Genomic DNA, 26,874 nt, shown 5'->3' on the forward strand with positions numbered 1-26,874 from the left:
ATCATTTTTAATGGTCTGTAATAGTTGATTGGAGATAAGGTAGCCTCCAACAAAGGCCCGAATTTATTTGCTTTACTTTTGTTAAATGCTCTTGAATTGCTTCCCTTTGAAATATTTCCCAACAACTGATTAACTGAACAGGTTTATAATTCTTAGACTTCTGCTTATAACCTTTCTTTAATATCAAATTGGCCATTTCCCAATTCTCTGAAGTTGAATAAAAAATGTTCTGCCTGCACAGCACTATTTCTACCTTTTATACCTTTAATAATGTAGTATTAGTGTGGCCTACTCAAGTTAGCTCTTGGCATCTTAAATGGTAGGAAAAGTCAGAAAATTATTTAAAAGCTGTGCCATTATTCCACTCCTTTATATTTCAAGAACCCACTTGTTTTTTCCTATTATGCATGCTGTGGATATTTTCAGTGACCGTTCACCAGACTGTCCGGTGAAAAGCCAGAGGTCGCGGTCCATATCGGTACCAACGACATAGATAGAAAGAGGGATGAGATCCTGCAGGCAGATTTTAAGGAGTTAGGAAAGAGATTAAGAAGCAGGACCTCAAAGGTAGTAATCTCCAGATTACTCTCGGTGCCACGCGCTAGTGAGGATAGAGCAGATGAATGCGTGGCTGGAGAGATGGTGCAGGAGGGTGCGCTTTAGATTCCTGGGGCATTGGGACCAGTTCTGGGGAAGGTGGGACCTGTACAGGCCGGATGGTTGCACCCCAACAGAGCTGGGACCAATGTCCTCGTGGGGAGGTTCGCTGGTGCTGTGGTGGGAGGGGAGGGGGGGTTTAAACTAATTTGGCAGGGGGATGGGCAACAGGATGTAGCATTGGAAAGGAGAAACAAGGGGCAGAAAGGATCGGAGAGAAAGATAGCACTAGAGCAAGTAATAGTACAGTATTAGGTGAGATCAGACTGAGAGAGTACAAGAAAGTCTAAGACTGGTTTGCAGCGCATGGGTGTAAACACACAAAGCGTGGCGAATAAGGTTGGTGAGCTGCAGGCACAAATAGCCACATGGGAATACGATGTTGTGGCAATAACGGAGACCTGGCTCAAAAGAGGGCAGGATTGGATACTAAATATTCCTGGATACAAGGGGCCCGATTTTAGCACCCGCTCTCGGGTGCGTTCTCGGCGGGGGGGCCTCGAAAATCCCGAAATGGAGCAGCGGGACCGGATCGCGCCTCGATCCCGCCCACTTCCGGGTTCCACGCTGACGCGCCGGCGTGCACGCGCAGCCCCCGCTGGTGGGAATCCCGCAGGCAATTAAAGCCAGCGGGATGCCACTTGAGAGTATTTACTTTGCTTGTTCAGGTCATTAACTGACCTGATTAAGGGACTGTGTGATTTTGGATAAACATGGGACTGTTTCACACACTGGGGGAAACACTCCCAGGTCGAATGGACGTGTTGAGCTGTCAGCCTGTGGCAGCTGCAAAGGCCCATTTGACAGGTGGGGGGGGGGGATATTCAATATAGGTAACACCCATGACAAACCCTCAAACACCCTTGTGCATCCCCTTCATGCTCACGGCACGTTTGCCTTACGCTGCCTACTGCACATATGTGATGCATGCCCTGTGGCTGCAGCACAGATGGTGGCAGGTTGAGTGAGGCTGGCCGTGAGAGAGATGCACGAGAGGGTGAGTATGGGATAGAGCCATGAGATTGTATGAGGGTTGGGTTGCGTGTTAGTGGCGGGGTGAGTACTCGCGAGGTGAGTAGGTGCAGGTAAGATGGGGATGGGGTTTGAGTGGGTATGAGGGGTGATGTGACAGAGTAGTGTTGGCAGTGCCGAAGGAGATGTGGGGTGGGGGCAGTGTTGTGGCAGACGGAGTGTAGGGGAAAGACTACGTGTTCTCACTGTGGCTGACCTACTGATGTCATTGGAGCGCCTCCTTCACTGTATGCAGGTGGGCGATACGTTAGTGGGGCTGGTGACCTCCTCTGCCACCTCGAGCCAGGCCTTTTTGGTGGCAGAGGCAGGCCGCTTCCTCCTGCCCGCCGGGTGGAAGATCTCTGTCCTCCCCCTCCTCCTCACCCCATGTATTGATACCTGGGGTGAGGCATCATTAAACTGGGAGCAGCCTTCCCCCTGGGCTGCTCCATGCTGTAAGTTTTCAAATTTGTTGCAGCATCTGTCAGTGGAGGACTGCCCCTTTAAATAGAGCGCCTCCAGCTGACAGATCGTACTGCGCATGCGCAGCCCGCCCGACGCGCAGATCAGCAGCGTGGAACCCGGAGGTGCAGTTAAGTGGCTCCAATTAGTGTGTTGCCTGCTACGATCGCGCGGGAAACCCACTAATTTCAAAACGCGCCCGCTGGCCCACCCGCCGAGAACCCGCACCCCTGGTAAAATCGGGCCCAAGGTGTTCAGGAAAGATAGGGAGGGAAAGAAAGGAGGTGGGGAGAGAGGATGTACTGGAAGGGTCAAGGACAGAATCTATTTGGTTAGAGTTAAGAAATAAAAGAGGTGCCATTACACTACTGGGTGTACTCTATAGGCCACCAACTAGTGGGAAGGATATAGAGGAGCAAATTTGCAGGGAAATTATAGAGAGGTGCAAAAGCTATAGAGTAGTCTTCAACTATCCTAATAAAGATTGGGGACTTCAACTATCCTAATAAAGATTGGAATAACAGTAATAATATAAGGGGCAAAGAGGGGGAAGAATTTTTGAAATGTGTTCAGGATAACTTTCTTAACCACTATGTTTCCAGCCCAACAAGGAAGGAGGCATTGCTGGACTTGGTTCTAGGTAATGAGGTGAGCCTGGGGGAGCAGGGATCATAGTATCATAAGGTTTAGACTAGCTATGGAAAAAGACACGGACCACTCTAAAGTAAAAATACTCAATTGAAGGAGGGCCAATTTCAATGGGATGAGAACAGATCTGGCCCGGGTAAATTGGAATCAAAACTTTAATTGAACAGTGGACGGCCTTTAAAGAGGAGATGGTTCGGGTACAGTCTAGGCACATTCCTACAAGGCAGAAAGGCAGGGCAACTAAAGCCAAAGCTCCCTGGATGACAAAAGAGATGGTGAGTAAGATGTAATGGAAAAAAGGGGCGTATGACAGATGTCAGGTTAATAACACAAGTGAGAACCAGGCAGAATATAGAAAGTTCAGAGGGGAAGTGAAAAAGGAAATAAGAGGGGCAAAGAGAGAATATGAGAATAGACTGGCAGCCAACATAAAAGGGAATCCAAAAGCCTTCTATAGGCATGTAAATGGGTAGTAAGAGTTGGGGTGGGGCTGATTAGGGACCATAAAGGAGATCTACTCGTGAAGGCAGAGGGGATGGCCGAGGTACTAAATGAGTGCTTTGCATCTGTCTTTACCAAGGAAGAAGATGCTGCCAGAATCTCAGTAAAGGAAGTTATAGTTCAGATACCGGATGGGCTAAAAATTGTTAAAGAAGCGGTACTAGAAAGGCTAGCTGTACTTAAAGTAGATAAGTCACCCAGTCCAGATGGGATGCATCCTAGGTTGCTGAGGGAAGTAAGGGTGGAGATTGTGGAGGTACTGGCCATAATCTTCCAAACACCCTTAGATACGGGGGTGGTGCCAGAGGACTGGAGAATTGCAAATGTTACACCCTTGTTCAAAAAAGGGTGTAAGTATAAACCCAGCAACTACAGGCCAGTCAGTTTAAACTCAGTGGTGGGGAAACTTAAAGAAACGATAATCCGGGACAGAATTAACAGTCACTTGGACAAGTGGATTGATTCGGGAAAGCTAGCATGGGTTTGTTAAAGGCAAATCATGTTTAACTAACCTGATAGAGTTTTTTGATGAGGTAACAGAGAGGGCAGATGAGGTCAATGCACTTGATGTGGTGTATATGGACTTTCAAAAGGCGTTTGATAAAGTGCCGCATGGTAGGCTTATCATCAAGATTGCGGCCCATGGAATAAAGGGGGCAGTAGCAACATGGATACAGAATTGGCTATGGGACGGGAACCAGACAGTAGTGGTGAATGGTTGTTTTTTGGACTGGAAGGAGGTGTACAGTGGTGTTCCCCAGGCGTCAGTGCTGGGACCACTGCTTTTCTTGATATATATTAATGACTTGGACTTGGGTGTACAGGGCACAATTTCAAAATTTGCAGATGGTACAAAACTTGGAAGGGTAGTAAACAGTGAGGAGGATAGTGATCGACTTCAAGAGGATATAGACAGGGGCGGACACATGGCAGATGAAATTTAATGCAGAAAAATGCGAAGTGATACATTTCGGTAGGAGGAACAAGGAGTGGCAATATAAACTAGAGGGCACAACTCTAAAAGGGGTACAGGAACAGAGAGATCTGGGGGTATAAGTGCACAAATCGTTGAAGGTGGCAGGGCAGGTTGAGAAAGCAGTTAAAAAAACATACGGGATCCTGGGCTTTATAAATAGAGGCATGGAGTACAAAAGTATGGATGTCATGAACCTTTATAAAACACTGGTTCGACCACAACTAGAGCATTGTGTCCAGTTCTGGGCACTGCACTTTAGGAAAGATGTGAAGTCCTTGGAGAGGGTGCAGAAAAGATTTACTAGAATGATTCCAGCGATGTGGGACTTTAGTTACGTGGATAGACTGAAGAAGCTGGGGTTGTTCTCCTTGGAACAGAGAAGATTGCAAGGAGATTTGATAGAGGTATCCAAAATCATGAAGGGTCTAGACAGAGAGAAACTGTTTCCATTGATGGAAGGGTCAAGAACCAGAGGACATAGATTTAAGGTGATTGGCAAAAGAACCCAAGGTGACAGGAGGAAAAACTTTTTTTCAGAGCGAGTGGTTAGGAACTGGAATGCAGTGCTCGAGAGGGTGGTGGAGACAGATTCAGTCATGGCCTACAAAAGGGAACTGGATAAGTTCTTGAAAGTAAAAAAATTTGTAGGGCGGGGAGTGGGACTAGCTGGATTACTCTTGCATAGAGCCAACGTGGACTTGATGGGCCGAATGGCCTCCTTCCATGCTGTAACTTTCTATGATTCTACGACTCTCCTAAAGTTTTCTCTTTTTTTAACCATGGCATTTTGTCTCTTCATAATACTGCATCAAAAATCAAAACAACACAAACTCTTGTGTTTATCTCCCCATTTTCTAAAATCCTATCATCACTCCGCTCATAGTTTACTGTCCATGGATGGCTTCATCATACCATGAAAATAATCTATTGTCGTTTTACTTGGTGCTAACCTCTTTAGTAGTTTCTGCATTCAATGTTATCTTTTCTTTTCATCATAGTTTAAAAGAAGCAATCTAGGGGGTCCACGTTAACCTGGTGAAAGTCATCTTGTTACCTAATGAATAAACATTGACATTAACTTCCCACATTCACTTTTTGAAGATTCTGAAAGTTAGTTTTGAATTGCTGATAAACTGATGTATGGTTTTTTGAGTTTGTGCTGAATTCCCTAGGTTAGAATCAAATTGCAACCTCATTGTGTTGTGCTCTTTCTCTAAGATGATGTACAGGGTAGTCTGTACTATAGAGATCTTCTTGGCTGTCAGTGCTGTTCTATAATATGTCATTGGGCAGTTCTCTTTTTTTGCAGGACAGTATCAGTTCTGTTACCTTTTCCTACCCTCCAGAATGAAAAAGCGTGCTTTCATAAATTGTATCCTAATCGCCCTTGGCTAGAGGCTAGCAAAATTAATTGAAACTGAGTTTCAAGCATGTCTTCTGAACAGGAGCTTAATGCTCTATCTCTGTTTTATTTTATTCTCAACTTTCAGAAAGAAGAGAGTAAACGTACGGAAGAGATAAGAAAACTTAAACAAGAGAAGCAAGCATTAGAGGTGGACCTAGAAAAGATGAAGAAGGAGCGCAATATGGCTAAAGCACAACTTACGTATACTTCAGGCAAGTAATCGGTTGTACAGTTTAACCTCTTCGGGGCAATTCAGATCATGTAGAAGCTCTCCGATGGTTCTTGTTGGGTTTAATGCATTTCCAAAGCTAATTAATGGGTAAACAGATTATAGGAAGATGGTAAGCCATCAGTAGACTTGAATGGTAATTGATTTTAGCGTATTGTGTGATGTCCGTAGTTTTATATCAAAATTTTGCAATAATGTAAAGATGTCCTTATTTACATTTTGAGACGACCCTAACTTAGTGTTTAGGGCAGGAGAAGAGCATTGGTCCATCTAGCCTATCCTTCCAAAACAGTTTCCTTACTGTTACTCTGGAACTAATAGCCCTGTACATCCTTTCCCGATGAGCATTCACCTATTCCTTTTTTAAAAACTTGATATGGCTCTCTGTTCTCCCATTGGTAATCTGTTCCACAATTGTAGCATCCTCTGATATGTGTCTTAAATTTCCTATTCCCTTTTAACCACCTTAACTTTAAACTGTGTTACCTTGGTTCTCAAATCCTGTGCCAGATAGTGCTTTTATTGATCCAAATTCTCCGTAGCTCTGAATATCTTAAAGACTGTTAATAAAGCCCCCTCCTCCACTCTTCTCTTCTCCAGTCCTAGGGTAGACAGTCTGGAGTAGATTTTCAACTTGCTGCCCAGGCATAAAACTGACATTAAAGAAAACACCTAATTTTCATTTCCACTGATACGAAGGCTTTCAGAATTTCTGTCTCCCTTCTGTTACTTCCCTTTAAATGTCTGAATCCCTTTAAGATTCGCCAGTAGGTAACTATCTGCTTCTTGCCACTAGTTGTGCTCTCTGCGGCCTTTCAAATCTCCACCTGGAGCTATGCTCATGAGCTGACTTCAGAAAATTGGGAGCAAATTGAACAATTCCATTTGAGTCTGTCTAAAATTTGCATCTAACCATTCAACAACAGCTATTTGCATTTATTTAGTGCTTTTAACATAGAAAATCATCCGTAGTCACTCCAGAGACATCAAAAAAATGAACACTAAGTCAACAGCAACAACTTGCATTTAAAAAGCACCTTTAATGTAGCAAAATGTCCCAAGGCGCCTCACAGGAGCGCTTATCAAACAAAATTTGACACCAAGCCACATAAGGAGATATTAGGACAGGCGACCAAAGCCTGGTCAAAGAGGTAGGTTTTAAGGAGCATTTTGAAGGAGGAGAGAGAAGCGGAGAGGTTTAGGGAAGGAATTCCAGAGCTTAGGGCCTAGACAGCTGAATGCATGGCCGCCAATGGTGGAGCGATTAAAATCAGAGCTGCGCAAGAGGCAAAAATTGGAGGAGCGCAGAGATCTCGGAGGGTTATAGGGCTGGAAAGGGTCACAGAATAGGGAGGGGCAAGACCACGGAGGGATTTGAAAACAAGGAAGAGAATTTTAAAATTGAGGCGTTCCCGGACCGCGAGCCAATGTAGCTCAACGAGCACGGGGATGATGGATGAACGGGACTTGGTGTGAGTTAGGATACAAACAGCAGAATTTTGGATGAGCTCAAGTTTATGGAGGATGGAAGATGGGAGGCCGGCCAGGAGAGCATTTGAATAGTCAAGTCTAGAGGTAACAAAGGCATGGATGAGGGTTTCAGCAGCAGATTATTTGAGGCAGGGGCGGAGAAGCGCACTGTTAACGGAGGTGGAAGTAGGCGGTCTTGGTGATGGAGTCGATATGTCGTCGGAAGCTCATCTCGGGCTCAAATAGGATGCCAAGGTTGTGAACGGTGTGGTTCAGTCTCAGACAGTGGCCAGAGAGAGGGATGGAGTCAGTGGCTAGGGAATGGAGTTTGCAGCGGGGACCGAAGACAATGGCTTCAGTCTTCCCAATATTTAGTTGGAGGAAATTTTTGCTCATTCAGTACTGGATGTCGGACAAGCAGTGAAACAAATCAGAGACAGTGGAGGGGCCGAGGGAGGTGGTGGTGAGGTACAGTTGGGTGTCGTAACTGTACATGTGGATCCTGACGTCATGTTTTCGGGCGATGTCGCCGAGGGGCAGTATGTAGATGAGAAATAGGAGGGGATAGAACCTTAGGGACTCCAGAGGTAACAGTTTGGGAGAAGGAAGACTGGATAGATAAGAATCGAACCAAGCGAGCGCAGTACCACCCAGCTGGATGAAGGAGGAGAGGCGTTGAAGAAGGATGATGTGGTCAACCATGTCAAAGTCTGCAGACAGGTCGAGAAGGATGAGGAGGGATAGTTTACCACATACGATGTCATTTGTGACTTTGATTAGGGCCGTTTCAGTACTGTGGCAGGGGCGGAAACCTGATTGGAGGGATTCAAACATGGAATTGTGGGAAAGATAGGCATGGATTTGAGAGGCAACAACACATTCAAGGACTGTGGCGAGGAAAGGGAGTTGGAGGTGGGTCAGTAATTTGCAAGGACAGAGTGGTCAAGGGTGGGTTTTTTGAGGAGGGGGTGATGACGGCAGATTTAAAGGGGAAGGGGAAAGTACCTAAAGGGAGGGAACCGTTAACAATATCAGTAACATGAGGGTCAGGAAGAGAAGTTGGGTGGTCAGCAGTTTGGTGGGAATAGGGTCAAGGGAGCAGGAGGTGGTTTAAAGATGGGGATGTTGGGAGGGGTGACCAAAAGTTTGGTCAAAGAAGTGGATTTTAAGCAGAATCTTAGAGGAGGGGGGAGGAAGGTGTAGAGGCAGAGATCAGAATATGGAATAGACCCAAATAAAATAGTGAAGGTGAAAACCCTGAATTCATTGAAGAAACAATTGGATGCTACAGTGGGGGAGACTTGAAGATGCGGCTGGATGAATTAAGGTGGGCCGGATAAATGACTTAAGATGGATAGAATGGCTTTCCTCATCTGTAGTTATCTTGTGCATTTTATTTTTATCATTAGTCGTATTCCTGATTTTAAAACAATATTTTATCCAGGTGATAAAGAATTTGAGATGAAAATAATGGAGGAAAAGTACAAGCAAGAAATCCATCGTCTCAACAAGAGGTTACAGTGGTATGCTGAAAACCAGGAGATGCTGGATAAGGATGCAGCGCGGCTTAAAGCAGCAAATGTAGAGATTGAGAAGCTGAAGAACCAGGTGCAGAATATACTCGAAAGAACAACATGCAACTTTATATATTTGAGATAAATGTTGATGGACTAGAAGTCTAGAACTATTTGAACCTTTTCTCCAAAGTTTGACTTCAATGTTGAATAGTCATTAGTGAAGCACTAAGGTGTATAGAGTCTGAGTTGGTATAGATTCACAGTTCCTTAAGTGGATTATTATAATGGACACAAGACAAAGGAGCAGCAAAAAAAAAAGAAAGAATTGTACCCCCTTGTGACTTGAACCAATTATTTGTGCCTTTTGCACATGTAGTGCTCTATTGAGAAATAATTTAAACAATAATCCTATAGCTTGGGCAATTAATTGGTAGAAGGCTGGGGCTTGAAAAGAGACTCTAACCTACACAGGCACACAGTACAGCTGACTATAATAGATACTGAGTCTGTTGTACAAGGCAGAGGTTTTGACATCCAAAGAAGATTAAGGGGCCATACCGCCTGGAGGAAGGAGACTTGCTGCATTCACTCCGAGCATAGTGAAGGCTACGAGTCGCCCACCGAGTGTCACTCAGTATGACTGTCTAGGGGAGTATGGGTAGAGTGAGCTGAGCAGGACTGGCAGAGTCCTTAGTTCAGTATAATTGACCTTGCTTGTGAGATGATCTAGAGATATGCAAAAACCACAGACTGCATTTCTCTGCATTCTGAGCAATTATCGGAAAATGATTGCATTTACCCATGTTTTTAACAAACCTCAACATCTGAGGTTTGGGCCTATATGAGAAACCTGAACTTTGAGTTCATGCAGATTCCCAGATTCATCATTGTTAGCTGAGGAGGTTGTTTTTATTCATTCTCAGGATGTGGACATTGCTAGCAAGGCTGGCATTTATTGTCCCCCCCTCGTTGCCCTGAGAAAGTGACAATGTTGGGGGGGGCGGGGCCTTCTTGAAATGGATAACGGTTTAATACAACTGAGTGGCTTGCTAGGGCAGTTGAGTCAACCACATTGGTGTAGGACTGGAATCACATGTAGGGCAAACCGAGTTATGACGGCATATTAGAAGGATATTAGTGAACTAATTGATTTTTATGACAATCTGACAACTTCATGGTCGCTTTCACTGATACCGGCTTTTTATTTCCAGATTTTTTTTTAAACTGAATTCAAATTCTCTCCAACGGGATTTAAACTCCCGTTCTCTAGTTTCATTATTGCAACAAGAGTAACCATTCAACAACACAAGAGCATGTCAGGACTTCACTTTGGAAGCCCTAACCTCTCCAATGGAAATTTTTTTTAAAACTCCAAGGAAATCATTTTAGAAGCAGTAAAAATAACTAGAATTTTTCTTTTTTCTATAAAACCTCAAAAATAAGGTGAAACATCTTTTTCTGTGATAATTTTTCCCTGAAATAATGAGATTATTGTTTTTAAGGGTTGTGTATAGCATGTTACATGTGTGACAAATTAAACTTTAAATGGCCAAAGTGGAATATTTCTGTAATATGTTAAATGGTTACAGGAATTGTCTTTCTTTTTTTACTGCAAGCTTGAAAATAATTGTTTATATAAACGGGTAGACAGTAAAGAACTGCTTTTCCATGTTTATTCATGAATTGTGTGCTGAGTTATCTTCCAGCAATGAAAATATTACTTACTTATTATTTACCATGCACCACTCAAAAAAAAACACCTAGTTGTATCTGGAGAGATCTCATACACACTTCTTTGCAACAGTGTAGCCTTTGTCTTACCATGTGCAGCATCACGGGAGATCTGTGATATAAAAGCGCCATATTGTGTCGCACAAAAAATTCTAATTGATTCAAATATTCCGAGACCAATTGGGGAAAAAAACTTTTACTCCATTGTCTCTTAGCAGATACCTTTCTCCATCTTCTTTTCAAATTCTTTCAGTGACCACATGTAAGCCTGCCTCATTCCCTCACCTCAGCACCCTTTGCAACCACATAATGTCATGGGAGATATATCTACATTTATTTTTAATTTTTAATAAATATATATTTATAATAGATTCAGCGGATGCATTTAATTTTACTTCAGTTTCTAATTGTAATCATTATAGTATTAAAAAAGGAAAAAAATCCATTTTAAATTCCTGCATCACTCAAACCTGTGTTTTCAATGCATGAATTTGTGAATATCATTTTTAACATTATTTCTTCAACTTTGGCAGGTAGAAAAGCTTACAGCTGATTCCAAAAACAGAAATTCAACTTATGAGAAGCGTGCAAAGGGCCGAGCTCTCGAAGCCAAGCGAATTCAAGACCTTGAGCGACAGGTATGTATTATTTTTTAACTTTGGATTTTAAAGGTTCTACAATATATAGCAATATTAAGCTGATCTGACCTGCCTCGTAATGCCCCTCATATTCTGGAGTAACTCAGGCATTGATTTAAATTCATGTTGCAGAAGTTTCCAATTTTTCATAATCATTTGTATTTGGATCATTAGGGGGGTGTCTTGTTTTGCCAGAGTGTTTCCCTAAGGTCAGTGATCTGTCGTCTCATTTCATAAAAAGCTTTATACTTTTTTTTAATATATATATATATATATATATAATAAGAATATATCTTTATGGGAGCTTGTGGCTGTGGTCACTTCAGTTTTCTTCCTACTCTGAGTGTACAGACTGTCAGTTGGAATATACACATCTGTGGCTCATACCCATACAAATCATGTATCCGAGTTCCTTTTCTTATCCAAATTTTTGGTTACATTTGAAGAAACTATGGGGTAGATTTTCATCTTTGCTGCTTGAGCATTCAACATCACCTGGGAGGGGACATCAAGTGAAAAATCTGACTGAGGGGATCGTATGCCGTAACAGAAACTGCCTGATTTTCCTTCCATTTAAATTAAAGGATGTAATATTGGGTGGGTTCAGTAACCTGCATGTGTCCTCCACAACCGATTTTCCTCTCTGCCTCTCCACCTAGGCAGTGAAGACAAAAATCTACCTTATAAGTGACCTCATGCTGGATATGTGAGGATGTGGATTTCTCATGTTATAATTCACAGCTTGTTACCACACTCAGGTGCAGCTGCAACTGTCTGTTTCATGAGGCAATTAATCAGTTAAGGGATAAAGGACTTAACAGGTCACGTACATGCTGCTTCTGTCCAAAATTCTTTTTTTTTAAAAATGATTGACAGTTTAGAAGGCCACTGAGCTATTTCTTTAGGGTTGCTGAGCTACAGGGGGTACGAGTCTGCCAGAGTCCAGGATTTTCTGATGAACCGTGATCTCTGCTGTAAGTATGGCAGAGCAGGAAAGGCAACCACCCGAAATTATAAGTACTGAGCCAGTCGTAATTTTCAGTGTCGGCCTTATTTAAATAATTACAGCAAGCCCCTGGCATTGTAAACACCTCTGGTTGGGAGCTTTCCTTTTGGGGGTGTGGTATATCGTCCTGCCGCAGGATTTAAAGACCTATTGCAATTTAAAGGGACAGGCATCATCTACATAGCTTTTTGAAGTTGGGTTGGTTTCCATGGATTGTAGGGAGCCTTATGTAATTCCTTTATTTAAAAAGGGGAAGAAATCAGACTTCAATAATTTAATGTCAGTGTGGGGAGGTTGTTAGCAAACATTTCTTAGAGGTTATTAGGAATTCCCAGCATGATTTTAGGAAATGTGAGACCTACCTCACTAATTTGATAGAGTTCTTTGAGGAAGTGACGGGAATGGTAGATGATGGTAACCCTCCTGTTGATGTTGTATACATGCACCTTGATTTCTAAATGACATTTTAAATGACATACTGCATGGATGACTTTTTGAAGAAATTAGATCATATCAGATTATAGGACAGCTGCATTGGTGGCTGGTTGCAATCACATAAGTAGATGGTTTATTAATGGGTGGATCTGAATGGGTCCTGTTTGAGTGCAGTTTCAGAAGGCTCTGTATTGAGACTGGCATTTTTAGGTCTTCGCTGAATCTCTTTAGATACTTTTTAGATTACTCATAAGCAAATCTTGATTCCCATGGTCTTAAGAATATCTTCACTTGCCCTGATAAGTTTCTGATAGCATACACAGAACAACGAGTAGATAACCTTTCTGTTAGTTATGTTGGCTACTGAATCTATTCTGTGCTTCCACAGGAATTTTCTTTCCTCTTCAAAAAGCAGTTCGAGGAGTTTCTTAGCATATCTACTATATCTATAGTAGATGTGCTAAGCAACTCCTAGAACAAGAAATAAAAGATTGTAATCTATATGCTAATCTATTCTTTTGTAGATATGTGATATATTTGTAGATTTTTTTTTCTTGTTGTTTTCTTGTCTAATCATGGGAAGTAGCAAGTCTAACTTATTTTTATTTGAAGGTTCCAAACAACTCAGCTCAGCTCAAATCTTCAATTCAGCTCATTGAACAGCTTAACCTATTTAAATACCGTTCAAACAGTTGCCAGGGATTTAAATAACTCTTAGCCAGGTTCAAAAATAACAGCCAACTATACACATAAATTAGCAATTCATGCCTCTAGCCAAGCTGTTCCAGTACAGCTACAACACGGGCATCTAACCTATATTGTGGAAAATTGCCCAGATGTGTCCTGTCCAAAAAGGCAGGACCAATCCAACCTGGCCAATTACCTTCCTATCAGCCTACTCTCAATCATCAGCAAAGTGATGGAAGGCATCGTCGACAGTGCCATCAAGCGGCACTTACTCACCAACAACCTGCTCACAAATGCTCAGTTTGGGTTCCGCCAGGATCACTCGGCCCCTGACCTTATTACAGATTTGGTCCAAACATGGACACAAAAGCTGAATAAGTGCGGCGCCAAGGAGTCATAGTCAAACTGAAGTCAATAGAGATCATGGGGAAAACTCTCTAGTGGCTAGAGTCATACCTGGCACAAAGGATGATGGTGGTGGTTGTTGAGGGCCAGTAATCTCAGCCACAGGACATTGCTGGAGGAGTTCCTCAGAGCAGCGTACTAAACCCAGTTATCTTCAGCTGTTCCATCAATGTCCTTCCCTCATTCATAAGGTCAGAAGTGGAGCTGTTCGCTGATGATTGCACAGTCTTCAGCTCCATTCACAATTCCTCAGATAGTGAAGCATCCACGCTTGGGCTGATAATTGGCAAATATCATTTGCGACACACAAATGCCAAGCAATGACCATCTCCAATAAGTGAGAACCTAACCATCTCCCCGTGACATTCAATGGAATTACCATCGTTGGAACGCCCACCATCCTGGGGGTCACCATTAACCAGGAAATCAACTGGACCAGCCACATAAATAGCAGGTCAGAGGCTGGGTATTCTGCAGCGAGTGGCTCACCTCCTGACTCCCCAGCCTCTCCACCACCTACAAGGTACAAGTCAGAAATGTGCTGGAATACTTTCCACTTGCCTGGATGGGTACAGCTGCAACAACACTCAAGAAGCTCGACACCATCTAAGACGAAGGAGTCCACTTAATTGGCACCTCATCCACCAACTTAAACATCCACTCCCTCCACCACCGGTATACCCTGGTTACAGTGTATACTATCTACAGAATGCACTGCAGCAAATTGGCATGGCTCCTTCGACAGCACCTCCCAGACTGCAGTGGTTCAAGAAGGCGGCCCACCACCACCTCCTCCAGGGCAACTAGGGATGAGCAATAAATCTCTGCTTTGCCAGCGATGCCCACATCCTGAGAATTAATTTTAAAATGCTTCCGTGACCTGCTTTCTGCAACCTTGCACAATTGATTGGCTAATGTTAGTGATGTCTCCAGTAACAGCCTTAGAATAATCCCATAGGATAAAAATTCAGAATGGTGGTGGCTTTCACAAGCACTAGCAGAACAGTGCCTTCAGTGGGCTGCAAAACAGGTTGCAGCATGTTGCATAAATCATTAGCTTCCCTTATGAAATGCAGCCTCCGAAAGCACTGCCCATAGGTCATACATTCCAGAGTACGTTTTTGATCTATAAATTCTGGAATGCGGAACATGGTGGGTGCCGTTCACTTCCGGTACTGCCTGATCTGCCTGGCATTCCTCCATTGCTCCTCTTCTCCTTTCAAAAGGCAAAGATAAAGGGAGATTCCCAGTGGGAAACCCATTGTGCCATGTCTGAAATCAGGGAAGAGTAAATGGGACAAGACCAGATGGAAAAGTAATTAGTAATGGCAAAATAAAAGTCAATTCAGAAATAAGGTAGCTGGAAATCCTGCAAAGATAACTGGTGGGCTCTTAAAATTCATCCTGCCTTTTCTGCAGTGCCCAGCAACCCTGAATCTCTGTTATACGGGCAAGAGCCGCCATCTTATTACTGCCTTCCTTGCAGGAAGCTTGCCAAAAATGGGCAGACGCTCTCCTGCCTGATGGGAATGACATCAGAGAATGGAATGGTGGTGTTTCCAGGAAAATGAAACTCTCACTCATTTTCAACTGCTGGCTGCCTGATTATATCACTACAGTGGGCATCCAGGAGTGGAAAATCCAGGTATAGGTGTCTGGAGATGGTTTTGATTAATCGATCCATGCCTCTGAGTCAGAAAATTATTTATCAATTGGACAGTTCCAGAGTCACTATCCACAGTGAGTTCATTGGCTGCAGAAGTGTTTTATGGTTTGTCCCAGGCATTGTACCCCTCAGATTACTTAACACTGAGGTCATGGGCTCGATTTTAGGATCGTGTTTCCGGCGGGTTCCCAAAGGGGTGGCCCCGAAAATCCCGATATCCGGTCACGTGACCGGATCGCGACAAAATCCCGGCCACTTCCGGGTACCGCGCTGACGTGCGGGGCTGCGCGCGCAAGCCCCACTGGTGGGAATCCCGCAGGCAATTAAAGCCAGCGGGGTTCCACTTGAGAGTACTTACCTTGCTCGTTGTGGTCAGTTAATGAGCTGAAGCAGCTGTCAAAAGAGGAAGTGTGGGATTTTCGCTTCAAGGCAGTGAGTTTCCCACACTGGGGGAAACAGTCTCCCTCCAACCAGGCGTGTTGCAGCCAGCAGCCTGTGGCAGGTGCCAAGGTGCGCTCCACGGGGGAGAGCCTTCAGCCACGCAGGAGGCCACCGCGTCACATAGGGCAACCCCTGCCCTCCACCACCCCCCGCCAAGCCAGAGGACAGACCGACACGAAACCGCAGCCCCAGTCCGAGGAACCACACACCTACCCTGCACAACCCCTCAGACCAACACCTGCCAGATGGGTGGTGTGTGGAGACCCTCGGAGGACGAAGAGCATGACCAGCACCAGCAGCCTCGCAGTCCACGCCGTCCGCCGCAGAGACGTGGATCCCCCCAACACGGTGTTGTTGCACGCCCACCTGCACAGCAGGAGGGAGGGCTACCGCAGAGAGAGACGCGTCGCAGAGGGCACTACCCTCGCCACAGGGTCCACAGACCGAGGCGCAGCTCCCCGGACCTCTCCGAGCAGCAGTGCACAGGGAGGCGCAGATTCGCTCGACATGTAGTCGTGGAGATCTGCAGCGTCTTTCATGCCGAGCTGCTCCTGGCTGGTTCCAGCACCAACTGCTTACCTGTCGCTGTCAAAGTCACCACTGCCCGCCACACCTTCTCCTCCGCATCCTTCCAGGGTGCAGCCGGCTACACCGCCGATGTCTCTCAGTCGTCTGCGCGGACGAGCCCTGCAAATACACCTGCACCTACTCTGCAGTAACACGATGGGTGGCATCAGTGGTGGGTCCTCATAGTGATACCCAGGAGCGGGCATTATTTGACACAACGGACAGGATTCGCGGAGACATGGCAGTGGTGGTGTCAATATAATGTGTTCTGTTTGTTGCTCTGAAATTCAATATGGGTAACACCCATGACAAACCCTCAGACACCCTTGTGCACCCCCTTCATGCTGACGAGACGTTTGCCTTACGCTGCCTACTGCACATATGTGATGCATGCCCTGTGGCTGCAGCACAGGTGGTGGCAGGTTGAGTGAGGCTGGCCGTGAGGGAGATGCACGAGAGGGTGAGTATGGGATGGAGCAATGAGATTGTATGTGGATTGGGTTGCCTGTTAGTGGCAGGGTGAGTACTGGCGAGGTGAGTAGGTGGAGGTAAGATGAGGATGGGGTGTGAGTGGGTATGAAGGGTGATGTGACAGAATAGTGTTGGCGGTGCCGAAGGAGATGTGGGGTGGGGGCAGTGTTGTGGCAGATGGAGTGTAGGGGAAAGACTTCGTGTTCTCACTTTGGCTGACCTACTTAGGTCATTGCAGCGCCTCCTGCACTGTATGCAGGTGGGCGATATGTTGGTGGCGCAGGTGACCCCCTCTGCCACCTCGAGCCAGGCCTTCTTGGTGGCAGAGGCAGACCGCTTCCTCCCGCCCGCCGGGGGGAAGATCTGTGTCCTCCCCCTCCTCCTCACCCCATCTGATGATACCTGGGGTGAGGCATCATTAAACTGGGAGCAGCCTTCCCCCTGGGCTGCTCCATGCTGCAATTTGTCCCATTGGTTGCAGCATCTGTCAGTGGAGGACTGCCCCTTTAACTAGAGAGCCTCCAGCTGACAGATCGTACTGCGCATGCGCAGCCCGACCGACGCGCAGGCCAGCGCCGTGGACCCCGGAGGAGCAGGTAATTGATTCCTATTAGTGGGTTGCCTGCTACGATCGCGTGGGCAACCCACTAATTTCGCCGAGCGTGTTGACCACACTCCCGGAGGACCACCCGCTGGGAACCCGCAGGCCTGCTAAATTCGGGCCCCATGTTTTTGTTCATAGGTAGCATGGGCTTAACTGTGGGTATGGTGCTTTGCACTGGGCATGAGCAAAAGCATCTGGATAGCACCCAATTCATAATTGAGGTAATTTCCTACTTTCATTTAGGTCAAGAAATTTGATCCATTGTTTTACATATCATCACACAAGTCTGTACTGAAATGTCGTTTCCACTGTTAAACGTTTGCAGAGCCCCACGTCATTCTGTGTCTCGCACAGAGGAATCTAAACAGTCTTGACATTTATTCATTTTTTATTGTTCAAGAACCCAAGCCAGACCAATGACAGCAGCACTTAACCAAACTGATATTTGAGTGCATCCTACAGTGCTACCATGTTGCAGGGAGACATTAAGGGCCATTCTATGGCTTCTTGATTGTAATCTCTTCAGGTTCCTACCAATAGCATATGCAAGGCTGTGGAGCAATCGTCACATGTTTACTGAATATTATTGCCTTGTCGCAACTGCAGCAACACTTTGGACAAATCTTGGCAGTGGATGTTATGGGTCGTAAGCAGAGCCCTCTCCCTCCTAAATCTATATTGGCCCAGATTTTCCTGTCAAAATAACGGTGAAACTAACGGCGCTCACTGTTATTTATGTGCAATCGCACAGCAACTTCAGGCGAGGGCAGATGCGAGGTTAAATGCGAAAATCCAGAAGTTGCTGTCCGAGATGCACAGTTCCGCCATTAGCTTCCCGAAAACAGTATCTCACCGTCTGCCTCACCTTTCAAATGCATTGAACGTCATGAAGTTCCTGTACTTGCATGGTAGGTACGATTAAACTTGTCACAGAAAGTTAGGGCTTGTCAATTTCAGTCTAAGTAGCCTTTTTTTTAGCAGCGTGATAAGTCTTAATTACTACCAAGCAACCTCTCTGACACTGAAAATTAACTATTACATACGTGGAGTCTCATTCCTTCAGCTTTTAATTGTTGTTGGAGACTTTTTTAAAAACTAAATGTTTTTTATTTTACTTTTTCTTTGCCTCTTTTTCCTCTCTCTTAATCCAGTCTTTCTTTCCCTCACTTTATTTTGCTTTCTGTACCTGATTTGACATTGAATTCACTATTCTAACTTACACTTTCAGGCTCTCTGCTGTTCATTTCACAATCTTCAATCTGATTGGTTAAGGAGAGTCTAACCACCTCCCCTTGACATTCAACAGCATTACCATCGCCGATTCCCCCACCATCAACATCTTGGGGGTCACCATTGACCAGAAACTTAACTGGACTAGCTACATAAATACTGTGGCTGCAAGAGCAGGTCAGAGGCTGGGTATTCTGCGGCGAGTGACTCACCTCCTGACTCCCCAAAGCCTTTCCACCATCTACAAGGCACAAGTCAGGAGTGTGATGGAATACTCTCCTCTTGCCTGGACGAGTGCAGCTCCAACAACACTCAAGAAGCTTGATACCATCCAGGACAAAGCAGCCCGCTTGATTGGCAGCCCATCCACCACCCTAAACATTCACTCCCTTCACCACCGGCGCACCGTGGCTGCAGTGTGTACCATCTACAGGATGCACTGCAGCAACTCACTAAGGCTTCTTCGACAGCACCTCCCAAACCCACGATCTCTTCCACCCAGAAGGACAGGGGCAGCAGGCACATGGGAACAACACCACCTGCACGTTCCCCTCCAAGTCACACACCATCCCGACTTGGAAATATATCATCGTTCCTTCATCATCGCTGGGTCAAAATCCTGGAAATCCCTACCTAAGGCGGCTCACCACCACCTTCTCAAGGGCAATTAGGGATGGACAATAAATGCTGGCCTTGCCAGCGATGCCCAGATCCCATGAACGAATAAAAAAAATACACAGTTGCTTGGCTTGTTCACACAGATCACAGATACCCTGTAGAGGGCGCCGTGCCATTTTGATCACCCACTTACAGCAACTTGCAGTGCAAGATCTCATGGAAATGAAATGGGCAAGGGCAAATCTAACGAAAGGTGGGTTCTGTTTGTTCGCCGGCTACATTATTTTAGTTGATTTATTTCTAGGAATGCCCACATTGAAGAAGTTATACTCTTTTTTGCTTATCATAGAATCATAGAAAGGTTACAGCACAGAAGGAGGCCGTTCAGCCCATCGAGTCCGTGCTGGCTCTATGCAAGAGCAATCCAGCTAGTCCCACTCACCCGCCCTATCTCCGTAGCCCTGCAAATTTTTTCCTTTCAAGTACTTATCCAGTTCCCTTTTGAAGGCCATGATTGAATCTGCCTCCACCACCCCCTCGGGCAGTGTATTCTCGATCCTAACCACTCGCTGTGTAAAAAAGTTTTTCCTCATGTCACCTTTGCTTCTTTTGCCAATCACCTTAAATCTATGTCCTCTGGTTCTTGACCCTTCCACCAATGGGAACAGTTTCTCTCTATCTACCCTGTCTAGACCCTTCATGATTTTGAATACCTCTATCAAATCTCGCAACTGACTCTGTTCCAGGGAGAACAATCCCAGCTTCTCCAGTCTATCCATGTAACTAAAGTCCCTCTTCCCTGTAATCATTCTAGTAAATCTCTTCTGCACCCCCTCTCTAAGGCCTTCATATCTTTCCTAAAGTGTGTTGCCCAGAACTGGACACAATACTCCAGTTGTGGTCGAACCAGTGTTTTATAAAGGTTCATCATGACTTCCTTCCTTTTGTATTCTATATCTCTATTTATAAAGCCCAGGATCCCATATGCTTTTTTTAACCGCTTTCTCAACCTGTCCTGCCACCTTCAACGATTTGTGCACGTATACCCCCAAATCTCTCTGTTCCTGTACCCCTTTTAGAATTGTGCCCTCTAGTTTATATTGCCTCTCCTCGTTCTTCCTACCGAAATGTATCACTTTGCACTTTTCTGCATTAAATTTCATCCTCCTCACTGTTTACTACCCTTCCAAGTTTCATGTCATCTGCAAATTTTGAAATTGTGCCCTGTACACCCAAGTCCAAGTCATTAATAGATATCAAGAAAAGTAGTGGTCCTAGTACCGACCCCTGGGGAACTCCACTGTACATCCCCCACCAGTCCGAAAAGCAACCGTTCACCACTACTCTCTGATTCCTGTCCCTTAGCCAATTCTGTATCCATGTTGCTCCTGCCCCCTTTATTCCATGGGCCACAATCTTGATGATAAGCCTACCATGTGGCACTTTATCAAATGCCTTTTGAAAATCCAACACATCAACTGCATTGCCCTCATCTACCTTCTCTGTTACCTCATCAAAAAACTCTGTCACGTTAGTTAAACATGATTTGCCTTTAACAAATCTGTGCTGCCTTTCCCTAATCAATCCATCCTCGTCCAAGTGACTGTTAATTCGGTCCCGGATTATCGTTTCTAAAAGTTTCCCCACCACTGAGTTTAAACTGACTACCCTATAGTTGCTGGGTTTATCTGCTAAATCTGTAACTTCTTCCAATTCTGATGAAAGGTCATTGACCTGAAAGACTAGCCCTGTTTCTCGCTCCACAGATGCTGCCTGACCTGCCGAGTGTTTCCAACATTTTCTGTTTTTATTATTATTTTAGTTTGTTCCTTGCAGAATGCAGAAGATAGAAAGATTACATATTTTGGTAGGGTCTTTATTCTTCAAAACGATATGCATCCTCCCCACATTCCAATCCCACCCATCTGTTGCCACGGGCCTTGAATGGGTATAGTTTTGGGGAAGGGGAAGTGATAACCAGTTAGTTTGTTTCAAGTTAACACAGACAGGTGCAGTGGTACAAATCCTGGAACTTTGTAACAGGGCTGTAGGTGACCATATGCAGCACCATATACCTGCGTTGTGACAATTGTTCTAAATGGGTGCTCAGCACATGGTTTCCTCCAGAAGACAGAAGGGATCCATCCCATTTGTCTGGCCACCAGAAAGAAAATGAATGGTAATTCACTGGGTTGGCCAAGACAATTTTATCACAATGGAAGAGTGGCAATTTTATTACCATCTGTTGTAATGCCATTGTCACAATAATAATAACCCATTAATTCTGAGATAATGCTTAAGGAAAAATAACAAAGCACAAAAAAAACCTTCTAGGTCATTGCATGATAATGCATAAGAACAAAACTAGCTTATTTTTCCTTCTAATTCTGGCAGGTAAAGGAAATGGAAGAAATAATTCGAAGGCGATATCCAAATTCCCTGCCCGCCCTTATTTATGCAGCTGCCTCTGTACCTGATGCAGATTGTGAAACTGCAGGCAAACTCCATTCAAGAGCTTTTCTAGAAAAAAGAATAAAGAAGCTCGAAGCTGACCTAGAAGGAAAAGATGAAGAAGCGAAGAAAAGTTTAAGAGTAATGGAACAACAATTTCAAAAAATAAAGGTATGTCTCATTATCTTTTAACGCTTAACTCTTACAGAATACTTTAATTTGGAGGACATTTAGAGAAAAATCCAATTTACAAACACAATATTGTAACATCATGATTATTATTTTATCAGTCATAATTCTGTGATCTCTTCATTAATTTATAGATTCTTTGACCTTTTAATTTTACGTAATTATTTACACAAAAATATAAGACAAGTGAAAGATAAAATATAAAGGTCATTGGACTCATCAAAGCTCATCATTCCAACACTCTAACTTTGCAAGGACAGCATCCATTTTGAATGTCTCTAATGTTTTTGTTTTTACTATTATACCTAGCAGTTTGTTCCAAAGATTTATTACTTTTCGAATAAAGTAATTTCTTCCTAGTCTGCTTTCAAACCATTTCTCTCATATTTAAATTGATATCTTCTGATGCAATTTTTCTGGCTTAATTTGGATGAATGTACCAGATGACCCTATCTGTACCTTTTTAATATTGTGTATCTCAACAATGTCCCACTTAATCATCTTCTTTCTAAATTGTACAGCTCCATCTTCTCTAAACTTTCCTCATAGCTCATCCCTTTGAAACTTGGAATCACTTGTTGCTCTTTGCTGCATCCTCTTGAGTGTTTCTCCTAACCCGCTGACCTACATCAAACAGAGTACTCCTAAGTGTTATCTGACCAGTGCATTGTAAAGCCTAGCACAATTTCTAGAGACCCATAATTTTATAGGCTTTTTGAATTCCTACTCCAAATTGTTCAGATATTGAAAGTAATGAGTTGACCATCACTCCTAGGCCCATTTCTAAGACTCCCTCTGTTAATCAAATCCCATTCATTGTTTACACAATGCACATTTTTGTGGCCAATGTGTAATCATTTACATTGATCAATGTTGAATTTTATTTGTTCACTGAATTGCATAGCTTATATAAATCATTCTGTCAGTGTTTTCCTGGATTATCTTTACTGTTCTCCCTACATTAGTCACATCAATAAATAATGACAAGTTTACATTTAATTTCTATATCTAGGTCATTAATGTAGGTTAGAAGTAACAGAGGTCCAAGCACTGACCCCTGGAAGACCCCGCTCAACTCTTCTCATCCCCCACCCCCACCCCAATTCTGACATTATTCATTCTGCTGCTATCGGCTTCTTTTTAGCTTCTAATTTGGTCCTACTTTCTAGCCTGGATTCCTGTAGCTTTCAATTTAATAGGAATCTTTCATATGTAACTTTGTCAAAACTCACAAAGTCCAGATAAGCTATGTAGGGAGAACCACTATCTACTTTCAGTAGCGTTCTGAAGAAGAGTCGAGGAAGTTTGTCAGACAGGTTTTTTTCTTTCTAAAATAATGTTGGCTGCTTTGGTTTAAGTTATTATTGCACAAGTACTCCACCATCCTCCACCTAGGAATAGTTTCCATTATCTTATTCATTAATGATACATTAATGGTCCTGTAGCTTCCACGATCAAATTTGCTGTGCTTTTTTTAAATACAAGCATCACATTACCTTGCCTCAAGCCTTGTGGAATCTCAGAAATGCCCAATGATAATCTGTACCCCAAAAAATTCCTTTCTAGTCTCCTTCAGCACCTTCGGAGATATGCATCTGGTCCAGGAAATTTGTTAGTCATAAATCTCTGCCACTGTGAGCTCAAAATATGTTGGGATATTGGGTGTATTACAGTAATCAGACAGCAGGTTAGTGTTACCTTCTTTGGTGAATTCTTTTAATTTAACTATTTTATCTTTAGGGTTTCAGTATAATTTTTTATCTTTCAGAATCCAACTTCCTCTCTAACTTTTTTTAATGTTACAATACTAGAAAAACGTTTTAGGAAGTTCCTATACTCCTTTCATAATTCACCTTTCCCTTTTAGAGTCATAGAGTTATACAGCACGGATAGAGGCCCTTCGGCCCATCGTGTTCGCGCCGGCCATCAGCCCTGTCTACTCTAATCCCATATTCCAGCATTTGGTCCGTAGCCTTGTACACTTTCCTCGTACACTTTCTTTCTTCTTCATGTTTTAATTGCCTTATTTATCCATCTTGGCACTGCTTATTTGATTTATGTTTTTTTTTCTTGGGTAAATCTTTATTTTGAATTTTCAACATTATAGTTTTAAAAGTGCTCAATTTTCCCACAACTCGGATACCCTTCGACAATACTTCTCAGTTAACTTTGCTTAATTTATCCTTCATTTCTTTGAATGTTTAGTCAACATGCATACTTAATTTTTCCCTCTATAGCACTTTGTATAATGATGTATCACTCATTATGAATACATGTTATTTTAGCCTTTATCTATCTGTAGCGCCGCCTTCATATAATATGACATTTGACCTGCCCAGTTCTCCACCATTCCTCATCTCCACCATAGCCCAATTAATAAGCGTTAGATATTTTGAAACATTTCACTCACCTTGGAACATCCTGCTTTCCCACCCAACTTGGTGTCAAATTCAATGACATATGGTTGATGTCACAAAGATGACATCACTATGGTAACCACATAATTCAACTGCCTATGCCACCTGCAGGATGGCACAGGTCTTGCAAGATATAATGTAAGTAAATTGTTATGGTGCTTTCAGTGTTCTTTAGGAATTACATTTTATTGCCATGATTGAATAAAAGTATAAATGGAAAAGATTTTTAAAAAAGCAATGTTGCTGAAGAAAATGATGTTGAAGGTTTGCCTTATCTTCCTTTGTTCCATAAACCAAAGCACTTTTGTACGATATTATAGCAAAGCTTGTTCACAATTAATACTGATCCAGTGAATCTCTTTATATTGGGGGGAAAACATGTACTGCATGTAACTAAATGTAATAACACTCCTTTTGTAATTAAATTATTGTTGCTTAATGTATATTCATCTTTTGGATGAGCTGTTAAACCGAGGTGTTGTCTGCCTGCTCACATGGACACAAAATATCCCATGGCACAATTTAAAGAAGACAAGGAATTGTCCCAGTAACCTGGCCAGCATTCCTTCCTCAACCAACACTACCAAAAACATATTATTTGATCATTCATCTCATTTGCTGTTAGTGGGATCTTGCTGTGTGCAAAATCAACAGCCACATTTGTTTACAAAACAATTGTGACTGCACTTCCATCGTAATCCAGTTTGAAAATTGCTAGAGGACATCCTAAGGATATGAAAGGCACTATATAAAAACAAGTTCTTTGTGTAAGGAGCAGTAAAGTGGGTTATGTAGATCAGTAGAAATTAATATATATTCATTAACGACATGTTGAATTTAGAAAATAAACCATAGTCAGTGTTCTACAATGAATGTTCTGAAATGTTTTAAGCTAAAAGAGGGGAAGCAAGAACTGTGTGTATCCTGTTTTAATATGGTTGTGATACCCTGTTCCAGTATGCAATGTCATTGCTGCTCTTTAGTCAATACCTGCAATGAAAACAACTTTTAAATTTAAAATAACCTTTGGTGCCCACCGCAATGTAGGCTGTGCATTTTCTACAGTTAACGATGGTCTTTCTTTGACAAGAAGTCATAAACCTCTTGTGTAATATACTACCTTTGATCTTCAAGTACTCATGAGAATGTGAGCACTCACCACAGGCTAGTCCCTGCTGGTTTTGGCCAGTCAAATCTAATCTATTTGAATAATCCACTGATAATCGACCAAACTCTAATTCTATTGTCACTTATTCAAGTAGGCATTATTGAATTTGGGTAGCACAAATCGTAGGTGACATTTCATATTTTATTGCACACCATTCAGCACTCTGATAGTCACAGTTTGTTCCAAAGTAGTTTACCTATGACACAAATAATGTAACGCTGCAGATCCCTACCAAGATAAAACTCTTCTAAGAAGCTTTAAGTCTCAAATGCCTTTTCATACACAATTTGCTCTTTAAGTGTCGGCCGTGACTTAGCGGTAGCCTCTGAGTCAGAAGGTTGTGGGTTCAAGTCCCACTCCTGGCCTCGTCTGTCCTCTCAGGTGGACGTAGAAGATCCCATGGTACTATTTTGAAGAGCTGGGATTTGAATATAAGGATTAAAATTTTAAATTTGTGGCATTGGTGGACCAGGAGCCATTGTAGGTCAGCGCACACGGAGGTGAGAGTGAGGGGAACTTGGAGTGGGATAGGATATAGGCAGCAGAGTTTTGGATGAGCTGAAATTTAGGGAGGGTGGAGGATGGGAGGCTGGCCAGGAGAGCATTGGAATGGTCGAGTCTGGATGTGCCAAAGACATGGATAAGGTTCGGGAGCAGATAGACTGAGGTAGGGGCGGGGTGGGGGGGTGGGGGGGTGGGTGCAATGTTAGGGAGGTGGAAATCAGCAGTCTTAACCACACATTATTCATGCACAGTACTACTAAGGCCTCTTGGTGCAATTCTTCCACGACTGGTCGGCAAACTGACTGGTGATCGTTTGAGACAAAATAAGTTTACTTAGGACCCTTACAGCCTGAAAGAGAAGGTACCCCACCCCTGCCTACATCGGATTCATACCCTAATGTAAAAAGAAAAAATATATATTCTTCACTACAGGCCAACGTTGCAGAAAAGTGCATAGGTTAATATAAGACTGTATCCAAGTCAGATCATGCACCAGTTGAGATGCATTAGGAATTATTTCCTCCTCATTTGCCCAGCCTCCATGTAGGTCACTATGTCTGCCAGGGGAATGCCTTTTAGGAACACTGAAAGCCTCTAAATACTGAGCTCAGTCGCAGAATGATTAGCTCCTGGGTCTTACCTAATTCTTTTACAATGGTCTCACTTTTATCCTCAGCTAAAAGGCCATTACATTATGCTTCTTCCTTGATCTTCACTTTTAGTTTACACTAATTTACATCAGCTCAGCATTCCAGAGAGTGAGTCTTCTA

The 26,874-nt window shown here is 43.4% G+C and overlaps 1 protein-coding gene across 1 annotated transcript in view; it reads left to right on the plus strand.

Annotated features, from left to right (window-relative positions):
- cep162 (centrosomal protein 162) overlaps positions 1-26,874 on the plus strand; it is a 139,982-nt gene that overhangs the window by 95,298 nt on the left and 17,810 nt on the right. The window contains exons 19-22 of the mRNA XM_067983879.1: positions 5,746-5,872; positions 8,804-8,967; positions 11,141-11,245; positions 21,770-21,997. Of these exons, the coding sequence (XP_067839980.1) occupies positions 5,746-5,872; positions 8,804-8,967; positions 11,141-11,245; positions 21,770-21,997 (624 nt within the window). The remainder of the gene's footprint in view (positions 1-5,745; positions 5,873-8,803; positions 8,968-11,140; positions 11,246-21,769; positions 21,998-26,874) is intronic.

This window comes from Heptranchias perlo, chromosome 5 (assembly GCF_035084215.1).
Source record: "Heptranchias perlo isolate sHepPer1 chromosome 5, sHepPer1.hap1, whole genome shotgun sequence".
NCBI lineage: Eukaryota > Metazoa > Chordata > Chondrichthyes > Hexanchiformes > Hexanchidae > Heptranchias > Heptranchias perlo.